The sequence below is a fragment of the Wyeomyia smithii genome, chromosome 1 (assembly GCF_029784165.1).
Source record: "Wyeomyia smithii strain HCP4-BCI-WySm-NY-G18 chromosome 1, ASM2978416v1, whole genome shotgun sequence".
Taxonomy (NCBI): domain Eukaryota; kingdom Metazoa; phylum Arthropoda; class Insecta; order Diptera; family Culicidae; genus Wyeomyia; species Wyeomyia smithii.
The window spans coordinates 92,141,238-92,160,745 of NC_073694.1; the positions used below are offsets into that span (position 1 = coordinate 92,141,238).

The 19,508-nt window shown below is 38.8% G+C and overlaps 1 protein-coding gene across 1 annotated transcript; it reads right to left on the bottom strand.

Moving 5' to 3' along the window:
- Positions 1–11,248: 11,248 nt before the first annotated feature.
- LOC129716931 (zinc finger MYM-type protein 1-like) lies at positions 11,249–18,560 on the bottom strand. Its single transcript, XM_055666775.1, has 4 exons — positions 18,536–18,560; positions 18,425–18,473; positions 11,688–11,944; positions 11,249–11,583 (listed from the first exon to the last, which is right to left on the bottom strand). Exons 1-4 carry the CDS (start codon positions 18,558–18,560, stop codon positions 11,249–11,251), a joined length of 666 nt encoding a protein of 221 aa, XP_055522750.1.
- Between the last annotated feature and the right edge of the window lie 948 nt (positions 18,561–19,508).

Consider the following 19,508-nt stretch of genomic DNA (forward strand, 5'->3'; position numbering starts at 1 on the left):
TACTTAGTTGGGTTTCCCTTTGCGTCTATAACAGCTCGTAGTCTTCGGGGCATGGAGTTTACCAAATTAGCCGTGACGGAGGATGAAATTTTTTCCCATTCTTCTTTCAAAACTTGTTTCAATTGGTTTTTGTTAGAAATGTGCCTTTTCCTGATTTCATCATCCAGTATTTTTCATAAATGCTCTATCGGGTTAATATCTGGGCTCTGGGAGGCGTGTGAAGTTGTTTCGGCGTGTTATAGAGAAGCCATAGCTTGGTGTTATGGGCCGTGTGCTTGGGATCATTATCTTGTTGGAAGATGTATTTCCCTTGTAGCCCCAATTTCTCAGCACTGGCATTCAAATTATCCTATAAAATGCGGACATACATTGAATGATCCATAATCCCTTCAATGATAGATAGTTTTCCTACACCTGCTGCACTCATGCATCCCCAAAACATGACAGAACCCCCACCATGCTTCACTGTTGGTGTTAGGTTTTGCGGTTGCATTTCCGTGTTCTTTTTGCGCCATACCATACGCCGACCATCTGATTCAAATATATTGAATTTGCTTTCGTCGGAAAATATGACTCGATTCCAGAAGTCTTCCTCCTTGAATTGGTGTTCCTTGGCAAAACTAAGCCATTTCTGACAGTTAACTTGACTCACCCAAAATTTTTTCCGAGCAACACGTCCATTATACCCATACTTTTTGCAGGTATTTCGGATTGTGCTGGTGCATACCTTTGTACCTTTTCTCTCCAGTTCACCTGCTAACATGGGCGCACTTATTTTCGGATCTTTTTTTATTGCTCGCACAATCAACCGCTCATCCTGCTCAGTTAACGATCGAGGACGACCGCTCAGTTGTTTGTTTTGCAGTGTTTTTGTAATGCTAAAGCGATTAATAACTGATAAAATGGGTGATCTAGGCCTAACTACAAGTCTTGCTATCTCGTAAGATGACTTGCATTCATTATGCAGGCGTATAATCAGTTTCCTCTCTTCAGAACTCGTCTCTTTACCTTTCCGACCCATGATGTCTATTAATTTACATTTCAATTACAATAAAAACAACAAAATGCTATGATCTGTCAAAATATCATTCGGCTAGATACTGCCAGAGGGCTTATTCGTCGTAAAAAAGTTTAGCTCTTGTATGAACTTTTCAAATGGTACATTTCTTAATTAGACGAATACTTTTTGAGCACACGTAAAATGAATTATAATGAAATGTCTCCCTTGTTACATTTTAATACATGATAATGATGGTCCCACCTCATACCCCTACATCGGTTTGAGCTGGTCAATTTATCTAAGTAAGATATTCTTGTTGATTGCGAAAATTTGCTCGCGAAAAATTCTTGTTGAAGTGCGCGGGTACGTCCAATCGCGGTAATATCTTCTACAAAAAGTGCGGAAATTGAATTTGCGCACTTTTTGTAGAAGACACCAACATGATTGGTTATACCCGCGCACTTCTACGGCGTTTTTCATGCACCTTGCGAGATAAATTCTCCCGCAATCAACAATATATAGAGTCATACAATGTAACCAGTTGGCAAGCAAATAACGGACTGGTTATTAATACAGACATAGTAACCCTTCAAAAGAATACCAATAATTTAACAATGAGTATAAAAAACGATTTTCCAATACCATCATGGATCCAAGGCTCATCCAGAACGTTTCCAACCCGAAAATTATCTGGACTTGGTTAGGAATTGAACCTAACATTTAGGAGTGTTAACTAATCAGAATTGATTCTGGATAACGATCCAAAACTACGAGAGGGATCCTGTGATACTATAGTTCTCGATAACGAGCTTTACAGTCCACAGGCGAACCCAAGCCTTTTCAGTTTTTTCTCCCAACCCTAGTTCAAAATCGTAAAAACAGATAAATATCAAAAATCAGAATAACAGCATATATGCTATTTCATACCAAAAAGCAACTTTCCAACCCGATATGCTTTTTGTTTCAATTTCAGGGGTTTAATCCTGATGTACTCCATATCCAGATTGTCTATGTCAGTCTACGCGCGCGTGGCTCAAACATGTGTAGTCGACTCTTTTCTGAACTCTACTATTAAATACTATACAACTAATTCAAACAAAAATCCATCATCATCAGTGAAGCCGCATCAAAGCGGGCTTTTTTATTTTTTCCAGGCATAACTGGAAAACTTCACTACACTTTCACTTCACTATAGAATTTAAGTAGAAATATCTCAAACCAAATTTACTCACTAAACACTCGTTAACGTTAAAAAAACAAATTTATTACTTTGCGTTTCAACAGGTAGTCTTTTAAAAAGATTGCCTGTTGAAAGCGAAAAGCAAAATTTCAATATCTCTCGGTAGTCTAAGACTTAGCCTCGAGCTGTTGGTAAAATGCGACCGTACTGTAGGACAGTTCAAGTCGATCTGGACGACAACAAGCATCTTGAAGGTGGTTACCTATACTATAGTAATGCGTTAAAAAATGAAATTTGAAAATTTGGCGCTTACGTAAAAACGACAGCACACGTCAGTATATATATAAATATATATATATGACCATGTCCGGCAGGTTGCTTTTGATTGAATCTTAGGCCGTGGACGCGGCCTGCGCAGCGAATGCGGCTCATTCTGCCGCAGGTTAAGCCCTACTTAGAGCTGTACGTTAACCCACGGCAAGGTGAGCCGTCTTCGCAGCACAGGCCGCTCCAGTATTTCCACGGCCTTAGTCATTTGCTTTGATCCGTAGTTTATCAAGTTGGCTCTTGTAAGGCCAGGACGCGGAAACAGTCACCAAGAAGATACAGGTAGAGGGTGTCAGATTGTTCCGTTCAAATAAATAGAGAAGATTGTTCCATTTGAGAAAGGGTTTTCTTTTAATTTTTTTTTTAGATGTTTTCAAGCGACACAAAGAAACAATCTTTTGTATTTATTTAAACGTAACTTTAGAGTTTGGAAAAAAATATCGACAAAAGAAACATACAAAATGGCGGACATATTCACAAATTCGTAATCATGCAATTTATAATCATTGTGAAAATATGTCTGTCTGTTCGCTACTTTTTAGCAGTAAAAGTATTGAACGTTGAAATATTTTTTTCTCAACTGTTGTAAAATCAATATGTACTTTAATTGTCTTTGCAACAAATGTAAATCCGTTAACAAATAACGGACTGGTTATTAATACAGACATAGTAACCCTTCAAAAGAATACCAATAATTTAACAATGAGTATAAAAAACGATTTTCCAATACCATCATGGATCCAAGGCTCATCCAGAACGTTTCCAACCCAAAAATTATCTGGACTTGGTTTGGAATTGAACCTGACATTTAGGAGTGTTAACTAATCAGAATTGATTCTGGATAACGATCCAAACTACGAGAGAGATCCTGTGATACTATAGTTCTCGATAACGAGCTTTACAGTCCACAGGCGAACCCAAGCCTTTTCAGTTTTTTCTCCCAACCCTAGTTCAAAATCGTAAAAACAGATAAATATCAAAAATCAGAATAACAGCATATATGCTATTTCATACCAAAAAGCAACTTTCCAACCCGATATGCTTTTTGTTGCATTTTCAGGGGTTTAATCCTGATGTACTCAATATCCAGATTGTCTATGTCAGTCTACGCGCGCGTGGCTCAAACATGTGTAGTCGACTCTTTTTTAAACTCTACTATTAAATACTATACAACTAATTCAAACAAAAATCCATCATCACCAGTGAACATAATAGCTTAGTTTAGGGTAGAGCGGGGCTAGTTGGTCATTTTTGGTCAAAATGTTCTGGACCTTTTTGTGGGAAATATTATGGCAAAAACTCATAACATGGAAATGTTGTGTTAAGTCTATAGCATCTAGGAAAAATATAAACTGTACAGAATAGTTTATGATTTTGCGGATATTCTATGTTTTTTGAGTGGATGTCGAATTGGCCAACTAGCCCCTCAGCTGGGATAAGTTGGTTAGGGTGTGGGGTAAATTGGCCATTTATATTTCGGAAGGACAATTCAGTTTTTCTTCCTCGCTGCATTTGCGGCAGCCTGTGGTGTCTCAGCGGAGGTCAAACCGCACCCGGTTTTTTGTTCATACATTTGCTTTCCGGAATCCCAAACAATGAAAAAAGTAACTCATAATTGCATGAAAAAAATCGTGTTACTCTTTAATACCTGATGAGAAGTATATGTTTAAATCTCTCTAATAGTTTTGTTGCGAACTAAATCAAAGAAAATGCGGATTAAACTCTGAACCAGAGCCAAATTCTAGATTCGCATCTGCAATCACAAGCACAAAACTATAGCAACTTTAGCTTTTTTCTTTATTTTTTTTGTTGAAAGCTTGCTTTCGCCGAAATTTTCATCAGGTAGAAGGCATTTGTCGATGCATTAGTGTACGTTATAGTTATTTGAGATCAATGACTCAGCATTTATAGTGTGCAATAAAAGATTCAACAAAATGACAATGCAATGGAGATAACTTTTACCAAATATATAAATTCAAATAAATGGTTTTACTAAACAATAAAAAATGCTGTTTTCGCTTGGATTAAGATTGCATCACGACAGCACTGTTCCTGAAATTGCATTTTCTTGGTTTCTTGAATTCATTTATGATGTCCATATGGCCAGCCAGCCCCGCTAGTATGTGACCAACTAGCCCCTCACGTATTAAATATGAAAATTACTTGAAATATATGAAAATAAAATTTTGGCGAAAGTTTGCTTTACACAACTTAAAACTAACGGAAATGACTTTCATAATACGTTGAGCCATGTTCATTTTCATTTGGCTAACTTTGTTTAGACAAAAAGTTTTAACTTGAAAACCGTGTAGAATTGATGGCCAATTTGGCACCAACCTGCATTTATTATACGTCTCAATTAAAACTGTATTTCAATTCGTCATTTAGTTTCCCTGGTTATCTACTACGTATCACCCATATAACCCGATTTTTTTGATACGTAGATTCGAAGATATTCTCATTGACCAACTTACCCCGTAACCAACTAGCCCCGCTCTACCCTACCCAATAAATTAAAAAAAATACATAAATTTTACAATCTTCGTCATTAATTTACAAAAAAATCTATATAATCTGTCTACAAAACAGACTTTATGTGTGAAATACAAAGCCTTTTAAACTCCGCCATTGTTGCTGCACGTTTTACCTGTCTTGGCATCGAATTGAAAAAATTTATTCCTTTGTACAACAGAGAGTTCTGTGATCTTCCAAAAAGAAAATTTGGTGTTCTAGCATCATCCGCGTTTCTAGTGTTGTACCTATGAAAATCACTTCCCCTATCAATTCGATTACTTAAATATCGAGGCAGCATATTATTAAAAATTTTATATAGAAACACCATTGTCAGAAAATATACTCTTTGCTTCACAGAAAGCCATTGCAATGCGTCCAGCATAAAACTCGAGGAAGTGTATCTATTACATCTTAATATTAATCGCATAACTTTATTTTGTAAGCGCTGCAGTCCCAATATTTGTGTATTGTTTGCAAGAAATAATATGGATGGGCAAAAATCTATATGTAGTGAAATGATTGACTTATAAAGACTAATTTTACTACTAACAGTCAATTCATTTTTCAAACGGCACAGAATACCGTATTTTTTGCCATTTTCTTGATGACATTGTCAATGTGAGACTTAAAAGTTAATTTGTCATCAATAACCACTCCAAGATACTTTATTTCGTTTACGCGATCAATCGTCTCACCATCAATTGCAATATTTACGTCTGGTCTGGAGGTGGCAGAAGAGATGATTAAGTACTTTGTTTCGCTAATATTTAATTTAAGCTGTTTAAATTTCAACCAATTCGCCAGATAATGTAAATCTTGATTTTAAAGTGCCACAACGTCATGAGGATTCTTAGCCGCAATGAACAGAACAGTATCATCAGCAAATAAATTGATATCGCAAAACCGTAAAACTCGCTTCATGTCATTAATATAAATAATGAACAAAATGGGCCCTAAAACACTTCCTTGCGGTACACCAAGTGTACTAGCAATGGAATCCGATTCAGAATCATTAAAACGAGTCTTCTGAGTTCTAGCACACAAATAGCTCTCAAACCATTTGTATGCTGTCCCTACGATACCAAAGCGCTCCAATGTTTGTAACAATAAGGGCCTAGAAATTGTTTCAAAAGCGTGTTTTAGATCCAAAAACACCGCAAAAATAGTTTCTTTAGCCTCGACTTTTTCTTTCCATTTTGCTAACACCAGATTCAAAGCAGACTCACAAGAGTGACCCTCTCGATAACCTGATTGCTCTGGGATTAGCAAATCATTACTATTTAAATAATCTATCAGCTGGCCTTTCACAACTAGTTCTAAAATTTTCTCTAATGTGTGCAACATATTAATGGGGCGGAACTCTTCGGCTTTATCCGTCCCATTAATCTTGGGGATAGGAACCACAAGTGATTCCTTCCAAACCTGAGGCACGTGCCCTGTTTGCAGTGATTCATTGATAAGGTCCAGCAGATCGTGTCCAATGACATGAAAGCAATCTTGTATTACTTTTGCGTTGACATTGTCGATACCAGCCGATCTCTCCAGAGAAAAACAAATATCTTTCATTTGTGCAAAAGTAATAGGATGAAAACCAGAAAAATTACAGTTATTATGGACCGGCTGTATTATTTCGAGAGGTTCGTTGACCAAATTAATACTCTGATTGATCGATTGAACACTATCAACGAAATAACTGTTGAATTTACTTGCAATCACTCGCGCCGAATGTTCTTCTAAGCCATTAAAAGTTATGGTTTGCGGGCAACTATCTTTACTTTTTATTAATGTTTTTAAAATTTTCCATAACTCTTTGCTATTATTTTGATGTTGATCAATCTTCCGTTGTATATATTCACATCGTGCCTTTTTCAAGGTGCGTGAGTATATTTTCCGCGCAGCGGTGTACCTATTCCAATCATTGCTATCATTACTTCTGCAAAATTTTTTGTACTTTTCATCTCTTTTACGTTTTAAACGCAAAAGTTCTAAAGAGTACCAGCTGTTCGAATTATGCAATTCAACACACTTTTCGGAAGCTAGGCTATTGGTACACTCTTTTAGCGTGTTAGTTAGAACAGCTGCTTTATTGTCGAAATTCCCTGTTATTGGCTGAAAATTCAGGCTTCTCGAAACAAGCTGAGACATTGCTTGCTTCGAGTATCTATTCCAACACTTAATTTTTACTTTATTATCACGGTTTTGATCATTCGCAAGTCCAACACATATTGTCTCATGATCTGTGATTTTATAATCGGCCTCAGTGAAAGAATGAACATTATCAAAATTCGAAAACACGTGATCAATTAATGTACGAGAGTGTCTGGAAATTCTTGTAACTTGAAAAACCGTTTGTTGTAAATTGAAAAAATCTGCTAATTGCCTCAATTGGTTCGAATTTGGTATATTAAGCCAATCGATATTAAAATCGCCAGCAATAACATTTGATTTACTCAAGTCAATAAAATTATCCCACCAGTTTTCTAAAGTTTCTAAAAAACGCTGGTTACTTGTACTGGGGGAGTGGTACACAATTCCAAAATTTCCTACCGTCATGCCTCTTTCAACTGATATTCCTAGGAACCAATTATTTTCAAAAGATTCGTTTAATCGAATATTGAATTTGATTGATTCCTTGGCGTAAATAGCAACCCCACCAGTATGTCTGGAATGTGAAAGGCAAAAAGCAACTTTGTAACCCGGAATGCTATACTGATCAAATGCATCACCTTCCACTATATGAGTTTCCGCTAGCAATACTAACATTGGACGTGTTGTTTCCACAAGATGCCGTAAAGCAACATAATTTGTAGATAAACCAGCAATATTCAGATAAATCATTCCTAATTTCCTTTCACATTGCGTTTTCTTCAGCTGCTATTTACTTAACAACATGTTGCTCTTTCTTTTCTCAAACAGTCTCCGAAATACTGGACACTGTGTACAATATGCTGGATGTTTAGCGTCCAAATTTAAATTGAAGTCTTTATTAGATTTTAATCAATTTACGCAGTTAAAATCAGTTGATGAGCATTCCGATGTCTTGTGCTGTGCACTACACTTAGAGCATGTTTCGGAATTAACACACTCTGTGCTTTTATGACCAAATTCTCCACATTTGAAGCAACGTAGAACATTAATGGCCTCTTGAACAGAACACCTATCCCACCCAATGCTTACTTTACCAGCAGACATCAGGCGGTCGAATGTATCCCTATCAACTTCAACAATTGTATTATACTTATTGTATTTGAAGCGTGAATTTTCAAATTGCGCAATAACTTTGACTTCATTGATTCCGATGCCATCATTTTGACTTTTCAATAAGTCAATGAAGACTTCGGGGGAATATTGATCACTCATTCCCACAATTTTCAATTTTGGCTTAGCGTTTGTAGGAATAACAGCATTGTACCTTTCACCTAAATTGCTTTCAATGTTTTTTTTCACGTCTTCAATATTATCCCCTATTGAACACTCAGCAATTATCGAGCCAGCTTTCCCGTTCCTAAAGTTTCTAATTTTGTGTACTTTCGGATCCAAATTTTCTTTCGAAAAAATTCTAGTGTCTTCATTAGATTGAGAAGACTCGACTGGTTTAATCACAATGACCGGCCGAGTCTTACGGTTTTCAGCGCGCTTTAATTTATTTACCGTATTCCCAATCGATTCCGCTTAAACATTCGCGTATGTCGGAGAGTTTTGAGAAAAAACCTCGTTATCTTGCATAATCGCGTCTTCAATCGGTTCATCATATTTATTCGAAATAATTTTTTTCTTATTGGGAATAGAGTCCAGTTCAGAGTGAACCGTTCTCTCAGTTCTAGATCTCTTTCTATTCATTGGCACACTTTTCTCTCGATTAACATTTTCGATTACTTCTATTTTGAAATCTTCCAGCTTTTTGGCAACATTGGCTTCAATGCATGCCATGCTCTCACGAAGAGAATTGCTGATCGATTTTATTATTGTTAGGTTTTTTTTATAGATTTCAAAGAGTAAATACGAATTGATTAATTTGCTACCCGAACTTACGATTGGTTTTCTTTTCTAGTAACAATCAAGCTTCAGTCTCTAGCTTTTTCAGGAAATTTTCATCTAGACGATTTTTTTGGACCCACTGTAACTCATACGGCCTATTGTCTCATAGCACCAGCGAATGTATGAACAAGCTCAGAAATTCTGGTATGTAACTCTTCAGTGAACGATTCGAGGCGAATGCTATTTTGTCTTCGTCCCGATTTGATTCGCCATGATGAATCTATCAATGCCACGGTGAACCGATACAAATATTTACTGAGTTGCATCGATGTGATTTTGAACCCTATCCAATCGGCAAATAATGAGAAACAGGGAACAGGAAAAGGGAAAGACACAAATCGATCGTTTCAGTTCATCCGAACACATGTATGCCCCCGATGAAGTATGTGTTCGTTTTACATTGACATTAGTCCACAGCGAACGGTTCACGAAGCGAATGAAGATTCAATGCAGTAATCAGGAGCCTTGCTTACACAAGAGCAATGGGCAAGATCGATCCGATTTTTGCAAAATCAATCTTTTCTAGTCGATTCATCGATTTTTTGAATCGATTTCTCTGCGCGCGATCTTCTGCTGAATCGATCCTTTGGATGGCAAGATCGTTTTTTTTCCGCCTGAAAAATAAATGTGTGCAAAACGGATTGAAAACAATAGTGATTGCATTTATTGTTGCTAACTTAATCTGCGGCCGAATTCCGAGAACACTTTTCTTTGAAGAGAAGAAAATTTCTTTACTGATAGTATACGAATTTTTTTTTTCTCTCCGAAGAAGTGTGTGCTCGGAATTCGGACACTGATCTGAAAAATGTGTCAATTTTTTACCGGGATGTCCATAGTTGAAGAATGGGATAAAATTCAATAGACATGAAACCGAGAAAAACGCATTTCAAATGTTTTTGTTGGTTCAAACAATTGTCTACGTCCATGACAACTTTTTTCATGAGTATGTCACCACCTCCATATCCAGCATATCCAGCTTTTCACGAACGGTAATGGCGTATAGTGCACGCAGCCCATTTTGACGTTTTCTGTAGGTCAGGAAAGCTGGATAACCTTGTCGTCGAGTTGAAAAAGAACAATCCGCAGCCAAATTAAGCAGAGGCGACGCGTGACCAAGTGGGCCACCTGTTCAATCGACATTTGCAACATTAAAACAACAGTATTGCGATAACAGATTTTAAAAGTTTTATTTATCAACATTTATTTATATAACAAAGGAATCCTTCGGTTTACTTTTAACGCAAACTCGCGATAATATCGTCGTAAAATAATGGCGTCAGCATCATCTCATGGAGTAAATCTTTCTCCACAGCCATCATCATAATACCAAATAATCGATTCTGCCCCGATTCAGACCGCAAATAATTTTTGATCCGTCGGAGAACCGAAAACGTTCGTTCGACGGACGCCGTTGTATTAGGCAGTGTCAGTATCATTCTGGCCAGCCGAAGCGTTTCGGAGAAAGTTTGATGCAGGTTTTGTCCAAGGATAAACGAAATTAAATACAATATATTTTTGCCTCTGAACTCTTCGCGCGAGTAAAGAACGGTCAGCTCATTATACAGCTTCGCTTCATCGAATTTAGAATGGTACGAAATAAGCATTTTCAAATTCTTTGTAGGGAATGTGACATTGAATTCGGCAAATTTTTCGTGATTCAACAAAATGATGAATTTGTATTCATCTAGTTCTTTGAATCGTTTAGACATTTCGTCAATAATTTTGTCAATGATAAAGTCATATATGGGACGATAATTGATACCGTTGCTATCAGTGATCGTTTCGCCAGAAACATCAATTGCATCATTAAGCGTTCTGTAGAAATGATGCTCTGCTTTGAGCTCTTCGATAGAAGCGAGGCAAGCCTTGACGTTACGTAAACATTCTACTACGTCCAATTCTTTCGTTTGCAAAATTTGATACAGTACATCTGTATGTGCAAAAATATTAGCAAAAAGTTTGAGCAAGAATACGGTATTGAATTCAAGCATGAATGCGTGAAGACCTCTGGCTGTAGTACAAGTTTCAGCATCAAAGACACTGTCGCCAAGATAAATCTCACCTAAACATTCATTAATCGCTGCATAATTCGAATCAATTATTTTGATCATACGCGAATTATACGACCATTTGGTCTTGCAAACATTTGGTATGTGGGTCTCCATAAATTGCTTTAATGTCTCGCTGCGTTAAGGTGACTGCGAGAAAAATGCCGCGAGTGATGAGATCGTGTTGAAAAACCTTGCTGATTTCTTGTTATTTGTGCACGAGTGAAGTAGCACCAAATTAAGCACATGTGCGCGGCAGTGGATATATCCAGCTTTTGGAAACCGTTGCTTCACCAATGTTTGCACTCCAGATTTGTCCCCGGACATTACAGCAGCTCCATCATAGCTCTGAGCTACAACTTTGTCACCATCAAGACCAAAATACGCTGCTATTTCATCAACGTGTCCGGCCAACGCAGCGGCGGTTTTGTCACTGCTAACGTCTGCCAATCTAACGAGCCTTTCAACTGGTGTTCCTAAAATTTTGATGAACAAAAAAATGTTTGAACCTCGTTGAATTAAAAAAAAATCAACTATTTGTTAACATATTTGCAAAATTTATTTTATGAATATTTCTTACCATCGGGTCGTAAGTAGCGCAGAGTACAAGATAGTTGCGATAACCGAGCCGAATCTGTTGATTCATCCATCATAATGGACACGAACTCAGCATCAAGATCTTCTCTTTTAATTGTTTGAAGCATGTAGCTTTCAATGCATTCTATAAGCTCGTTCTGAATTCCTCCCGACGTTCCGCTGAAAACTTTATTATTTATAAAATCCTGGAACGCTGGATCCCTGGCGGCGATCAACGTGCAGAGGTCTTTATAATTTCCTCTGTTCGTGGAATCGGAACATTCATAATGTTCGCGAAAGGCGAGACCGTGAGTGCCAAGGAAACAGGTGATCTCAATTAAAGTTCGCATACCCTCCCGGTTTTTCGTTACTTCTTCGTTATGCTTATTGCGGGCGATCGTCGGCTATGGTCAAGTGCTTCGTCTATCCTCATTTGCCTGAACATCGATAAGGCAAGTGAATTGTTTATGTGATCTTTAGAGCTCGAATGCGTTTTAATTGACGCAGAAAGGTGATTCACATCACTATATCCTTCCTTGCTCCAAACATTTTTTTCATTGGCGCTACGGAAAAGCAAACATGGCCAGCAGAAAAGTTTATTTAATTTCGCCGATCCACACAGCCATTGCTGGTCAAGTTGCGGGACATAATTTTCCCCTTCAACTTATACGTGGATTTTAATTGTTCCATAGGTGGACGAGGAACCGGATGTCCAATAACTTTAATTTTTTCTTCCATGGTTCTGGCGGCAAACGGGCGCTTTAGCATTTGCTCAATAATGCAATGATCCATAACGTTGTCCATCTGGAAATCCACGCAAACAATCTCCAGTAGGTATATGGTAGTTTGTGATGATTAATTGAAATATAATATGATGAAGTAATTAAGCTTTACTCAATCGTTCCTTAAACGAGATTGAAATTTCACACAAGAAAGCAACAGAAATTTGAAAGATGGAGCAATGGTAGTCTTAGCCGTCACAAACAAATCAAAAGCAACCGTAACGTGAGCAGTCAAACATGTACTATACCGACTATACCATTCTAGTTACCATACTATGGTTCAAGTTATTGAATGAACAACATCGAGAAAAAAGGCTTGAATCGAAACCACACATCAACGAAAAAACACCACTACATCTACAATAACCATGAATGAATTCGTTCGATTTTTTATTTGTATCGCACTCAGCGCTGCGCGACACCTTTTTTCTCACGTGAAGAATAATGTCATCAATGAGGAAATACATGAAAACCCTTCGCTGCACTCTCGGCTTTGCATCGACCTGACGCTCGCTTGAGCGTTGAGAGCTGTGTACTCTCGCGGCCTCTCTCAAATTTCAATGAACGAACATCAAAGAATGGTGGGGGTCGGCGTCGGCGGTATCGTTTCCATCGGCTTGGTTCAACATAATTTTTGAACCGCAAATGTCATTTTTACGCAAGGCTACGCATTAGTAGTGGTGCACGCTTTATGTACATAACTGGCTGCGTACGCTATAGTACTTGAAAATGCAGAGAAGTGTTTGAATGAATGCTAGTTCAGATAAATGATTTGAACAAACGGTAGTCATTACTGCTTATCTCGTTGTGTTGTGTTGTATTACGGGTGGGCTGTGTTGGGGGTGGTTTGAGTAGTGTAGAGTGTGTTTAGCCAGGTTATATTCTTCACGGTGGAGAAATGAATAGAAATTGAAATTGGTGGAAATAAATTGAAAATCAAAAAAATGTTCGAATGTTCGAAATAACATTAAGGTTACAAGAAAACTTAATCATGTCAGATCCATGCTACAAATGAGAAATGATTCGAGTAATTGTTCCGAAATTGTCTACCGGTCCTATGAACAGGTTGAACAGGTGGACGAGACGCCTCTGAAATTAAGTCCATCCAGTATTTTTAACGCAGTAACCATTTTTTGCCTTTGAAAACGCGAGATCAATAGACAAACCCGTATGAAATTTGGCTAAATGTACGCATGCGTTGTGAAATATATCAAGGATTAGGGGTGGGTGAAACGGCTCTTTTGCATGAGCGGCTCTAAACCGACTCATGGTTCACAATGATGCACGAGCGTTGACAGTTCGTGTTGTCGCAGTAAACTTCGGGTTCACGCGAACCAAACAGTTCTGGTGCGCCCAAAGAACCGCGGTTCTTTTTCGTGAGCCGTTCGTTCTTTCGTTCTTTCCTAAGAACCGGTTCATATGAACGGCTCGTGAGCCGTTCGCTCATCCCTAACGACGAGACAAGTTTGCACCTCGAACTGAATATAAATTACCAGACCACAAGACCGTCTCGAAAGTTTGACATATATTGTATACAATCATTACTATCTAATTGGTGTACATTGGGGTGGCAATGGAAATTGACTTTGACAGTTTTACTTAGAAGTAGTGTTCATTTCGCCTTCACGAACAGTTAGCAAAATTGACGTTTTATACATTTCTAATAACCAGTTCACATGATGTAATATCGCCCATCTTGATTTTAAATCCCATACTCCAAATTTTCCGTGAAAACTAGATGTATGTATGTTTCAAGATACGCGATATCACGTGATATCTGCTATAGTGTGAACAAGGCATAAGACATTTGGCACAAAAAAAACTATTACAAACTGTGCTTTTCTCCATAAGTCGAGAAAGTGAAATTTAGACCAAATACTCCTGAATTCCGATTTAGCTGAAATTTTGCATTGCATTGGATATTGAATTTGCCATTTTGGATATTAGCCAACATTATTTCATATTTGCTACCTCTGCAAGTGCACTTTTTGAAAATTGGCTTCCGTTGTTTACTATCGTTGTGGGTGTTTACTATCAAGCACCAATTTTTTGATTTAGGTAGAAAAGGCATATGCGCTTAGTTTTCAACTATGAGTAGCGGGGTACTCGTTAACTCAAATATTGCAAAAGTTGAATTGAATGGTCGTGTATATGCCGTGCTGTATTCTGTTCTGCATGGTGTCGCGCTCGCCATTTTTGTTTATTTGAGTTTGTTCTGCGGATATTCCGATTTTTTTTATGAATTGGGTTGTTCAGCTATATCAGTTTTTCATATCATCTGAATGATCTGAATTTTCCAAGTAAAACGTGATTTAAAAAAAAATCTATCATTGTCCTTCGCTTTTTAAATCACGATTTAAAACTTCTTGAAATCTGCTCGAAACCGCTACAATGACAGTTCGCCCATCTACCAACTGTCATTGTAACGATTTAGAGCGAATTTTTATTTTTCATTTGAAAACCGAAGGAAAATTGATAAGTTTTAAAAAATCACGTTTTGCTTAAAAAAATTACACTCTTCTGGATGATATTGTTGAGTATCCTAATTACTAAAACAGCATTACTTCGGCTGGCCCCCCGTCGTTACCATCAGAATGCTACCAATCATTTTTGGCGCGAAAAGGCGCTTTTTTCTACTACTCATATTTTGTTATCACTTATACGCTTATCAATAAATTAAAGTCATTCCAATATTGTATCTCAAGTAAGACACACGCGTTTTATACTTTTATCGCTCCATGAGAAACTCCTAATTGTTCTCAACACGTGGAGAACATTCGATATCGATTTCGGTTCTCGGATCCAATTTAAACAAAATTGGAGATACGCAAATTAGTTGCAATAGTCGTCCGTTAAGTGGCAGCCAGGATCGCCCACAGATATATAAAAATCGGAAATCCGTGAATAACTAAACAACCCAATTAGAGTCAAGTTTTTTTAAGCGGTTTTTTATACGCGGATTTTTTTACGAGTTTTTTTTACACGGATTTTTGAGTCAACGCGGTTTTTTTACGCGGGTATTTGAATTAACGCGGTTTTTTACGCGGATTTTTGAATAAACGCGTCTTTTTTTACGCGACACCGCGTTAATTCAAAACAATTTTCGAGAATTTCCGAACTAACGTGGGTTTGGAACCAGAAACGTTTAAGTGTTTATCTAGTAAAAGACTTAGTCCAAAAAATACCCTCTGCCCACCGAAAGATTCGGAATGACCGTCAAAGAGGACAATTTTAAATACTGGTTCTAGAGCGTCTCGGGTTTTTTCTAAAGTCCTTCTTGCTGGACTACTTTACGCGGATTTAAAAAAAAACGTGTTTTTTTACGCGGATTTTCGAATTACCGCGGTTTTCATGTGTTTTTTACGAGGTACGTATCCCCCGCGTAAAAAAACCTGACTGTATACAGGTTTGGATTGCTCTTAGTGCATCCGAAACAATAGACCATTTCACGAACTGACAGGTCGTCCCCTTAATGCTAGAGTTAGATAACTCGAAATTTGTCAGTTTTGAGTTAAGTAAGCCAAAATATTTATCGCGTTGAGCTCTATAACATATCCAAAACTCGTTGAAACACGATTACAAGAAAAAGTGTTATTCATCAATTAAAAAACTAGATATCTCAACGAAAAACAAGCGTATTTTGTAGTAAAACTAAATAACTCGGGTTTTTGTTGATTTTTACGTTGCTATAACGGGCCTGAAACGATATGGTTGCGTTTCATAAAATCTGAACCTTTAATAATTGCATTTGAATCATCATCACCAGAACACGTCAAATTTTCAAACTCGTTTTTCTCGAAACGTCAATTTTCGAGTTATCTAGTTCTAGCATTAAGGGGACGAGGTGTCACGGATCCTGCTGATATTCTTGGTGCTTTCACGTGCATTATGTCAGCGGTTCCAAACTTTCTGTCAAAATTTCGTTCATGAATCAAGTTCCCAAACGTCTCGTGAAATGGTCTATGGGATGAGCGACAACGAAAACTTTTAGTGGAAAAAAAACGCTAATAGTACACGCGGTTAAAGAAGATGGCAATAAACTAAAAAAGCCGTAACGTTAGTAGATGTTGTGTACGAAAACTCGATGAACATGATTAATAAACCAGAAAACGCAAACAAAACGAAATCTCCATAAATATAGCCAAAAAAAGTCGTAAAAAGCTTATACCGAACAAAAATCGATTTTTTGTTGAATCGATTTTTCAGGCTAGAATTTTTTATGAACCGATTTTATTGATTTTGATTAATCGATGCAGGAGAATCGATTTTTGTTCAAATATCGCCCATTGCTATACACGACTACACCGCACTTACACCTGGGCATTTTTTGGTCGGTAGACCACTAACAGCGATACCGGAACCTAATCTGTTAGACATTCCGGAAAATCGGCTGTCAATTTGGCAACGAACTCAGGTATACGTGCAGCGACTTTGTAAAAGGTGGAAAATGGAGTATCTGTCTAATCTGCAAGGTAGGACTAAATGGACCAAGAAGCGAGACAACATACAAATTGGTAGGATGGTGATTGTCAAAGAGGACAATCTTCCTCCTCAGAAATGGAGACTAGGTCGCGTGGCGAAGGTGTTTTACGGCACTGATGGCAATATCCGTGTCGTGACAGTCCGAACCAAGGACGGGCTGTTCACCAGGGGCATAGCAAAAATCTGCGTGCTGCCTATTTTAGACAACAGTCGATATTTTCAAGGAGAGAACTAATTCACTCCCAACGAGATGCTTCGGCGCCGCGGGGGCCTCTAAACAGAGCGCTCCCGCAGTCCAGTTAAGTTATTTTTTTATAACGAATTTCAAAAAAGCCTAAGGAATGTTTTATCCCCCATAGTCATCATCGTTTGCGTCCCCTTTGAGGACGCAATTCGGAAACGCTCATCGGAGTCGTCTAGCTCATCATAGATCCCTTTCGTCAATCACTTGGTTTTGGTCTTCGGTTACTGCATGTCCACGGTTTAGGTGCATTGTCCTAGTCAGGAAAAGAGCATGTTTTCGTTTTTCGAGCATCCCACCATAGTCTCATCACAAAATATCATCCATTAATAGTAGAGCTGCGTCATCCATTTAGCAACTTCACCAAACAATGTTTTCGTTTTTCGATAGGTCTTAGTTGGAATCCATCAGAGTCCAAGGCGGGCGGTATGTTAGGGCCATCATACTGGCAACCACACGTGATCCACAAACACGATAAGTTTTATCTCCCACTAACACCCCCGTATAGCCTTATCACTGTTTCACTTGATCCCGATCGTTATCGTAGGTAGAATTCGGGTACGATCGGCTTATTGAACTCACCACTAAGACTTACTATCATCCAGTATAGCAAGAAATAGTCAGTAGCGAATAAACCTTACTTGAAGCTAGATCACTTTCTTTTCTGTCTAATAAAATAGTTAGAAATATAGTTCGGTCTTCTCAATTAAAATTTGGACTAACACTTTTTGCACCGAAATTCGTTCCGGGTTGACGGTAGTTGTGCGTCGGTGACATTTAACTGCTTGATCGGCAGAACTGGCGTGATAGGCGCAATCAAACAAATAGTGCGAGTGAAGTAGAAGCGGCTCAGTGACATTTCCTACCACGGTCCTCCAGGTAGTTTCTCGAACAGTGGACTGGGATACAACTCCCCCTGGTGAGTTGGTCAATGATTGGCTAATATTTGCACAGAATTTGTCGTCTCTCAATTCGTTTCAGGTTCCTCGGCGTGCGATCGATGCACGAAAACTAGTGAAACTCTACCTGCACGGCTACAGTGACGCCTCCGAAAAGGCCATGGGAGCCTGCATTTACGTCCGTTCCGTCGACGCAGCTGGCAATCACTCTTCGCATTGCTTTGTGCTAAGTCAAAAACGGCACCCATCGGAAACAACAGGTCTACCATCCCCCGGTTGGAGCTACATGCAGCGGTTATTCTGGCGAGACCTATTAAAAACGTGACGAAGGCATTACAGATCCAGTTTCATGAAATTCGCGCATAAAGTGACGCACGCCGAGGAACCTGAAACGAATTGAGAGACGACAAATTCTGTGCAAATATTAGCCAATCATTGACCAACTCACCAGGGGGCGTTGGATCCCAGTCCATTGTTCGAGAAACTACCTGGAGGACCGTGGTAGGAAATGTCACTGAGCCACTTCTGCTTCACTCGCACTATTTGTTTGATTGCGCCTATCGCGCCAGTGGTGCGTCAAAATGGAAAAGATATGTTGCGAATCGTGTTGCCGATACAGCCACGTTACTGCCTGCAATCAACTGGTACCACGTACGCACGCAGAACAATCCAGCTTGTCTAATATCCCGAGGTGCACTGCCTGCCACTCTACAAGGAAATTCGCTTTGGAGGCACGGACCAGATTGGGAACATTCTTCGCCTTCATACGAGGTGGACTCGACGCATAGAAACCACATCGATCGGGAGCGGAAATCTGTAGCAGCAAGTCTTTTTACAATCGAAAACTCATTACTGGATGGCATGCTGAATCATTATTATACGAACAAACAAATGCTTCTTCGAGTCACCACTCGCCTTCTTCGGTTCGCTCATCGTGGTCACGAGCGCTTGTCAGCCGCTGAGTTAAATAAGGCTTTGATGATCTATGTTTGACACACACAACACAAATATTTCTCGTGTGACATTCAACGATTGAAGGATGGTAAAACCGTTGCAACTGGAAGCTCCATCGACCAGTTAGATCCCCACTTAGATGCGGATGGCCTCCTAAGGGTGGGCGGTCGGCTCCGGTTATCAAAGTTAAATTACAACAACAAAGCATCAGCTGCTACTTCCGCGCCATTCGATTTCAACCTCATTAATTCTACATGATGAGCACGTCAATAATTTCCATTGTGGACCACAAACACTCATAGTAGCTTCTCGTCAGCGTTTCTGGATTCCTTATGGAACGAGTGCTGCCCGTAAAATCTACCGGCAGTGCATTTCTTGCGCTCGTGTTAGACCTCCTCCTTCACGACAGCAAATGGGACAGCTTCCCCCCGATCGCTTAGAACCGCAGCCACCGTTTGCCATAGTTG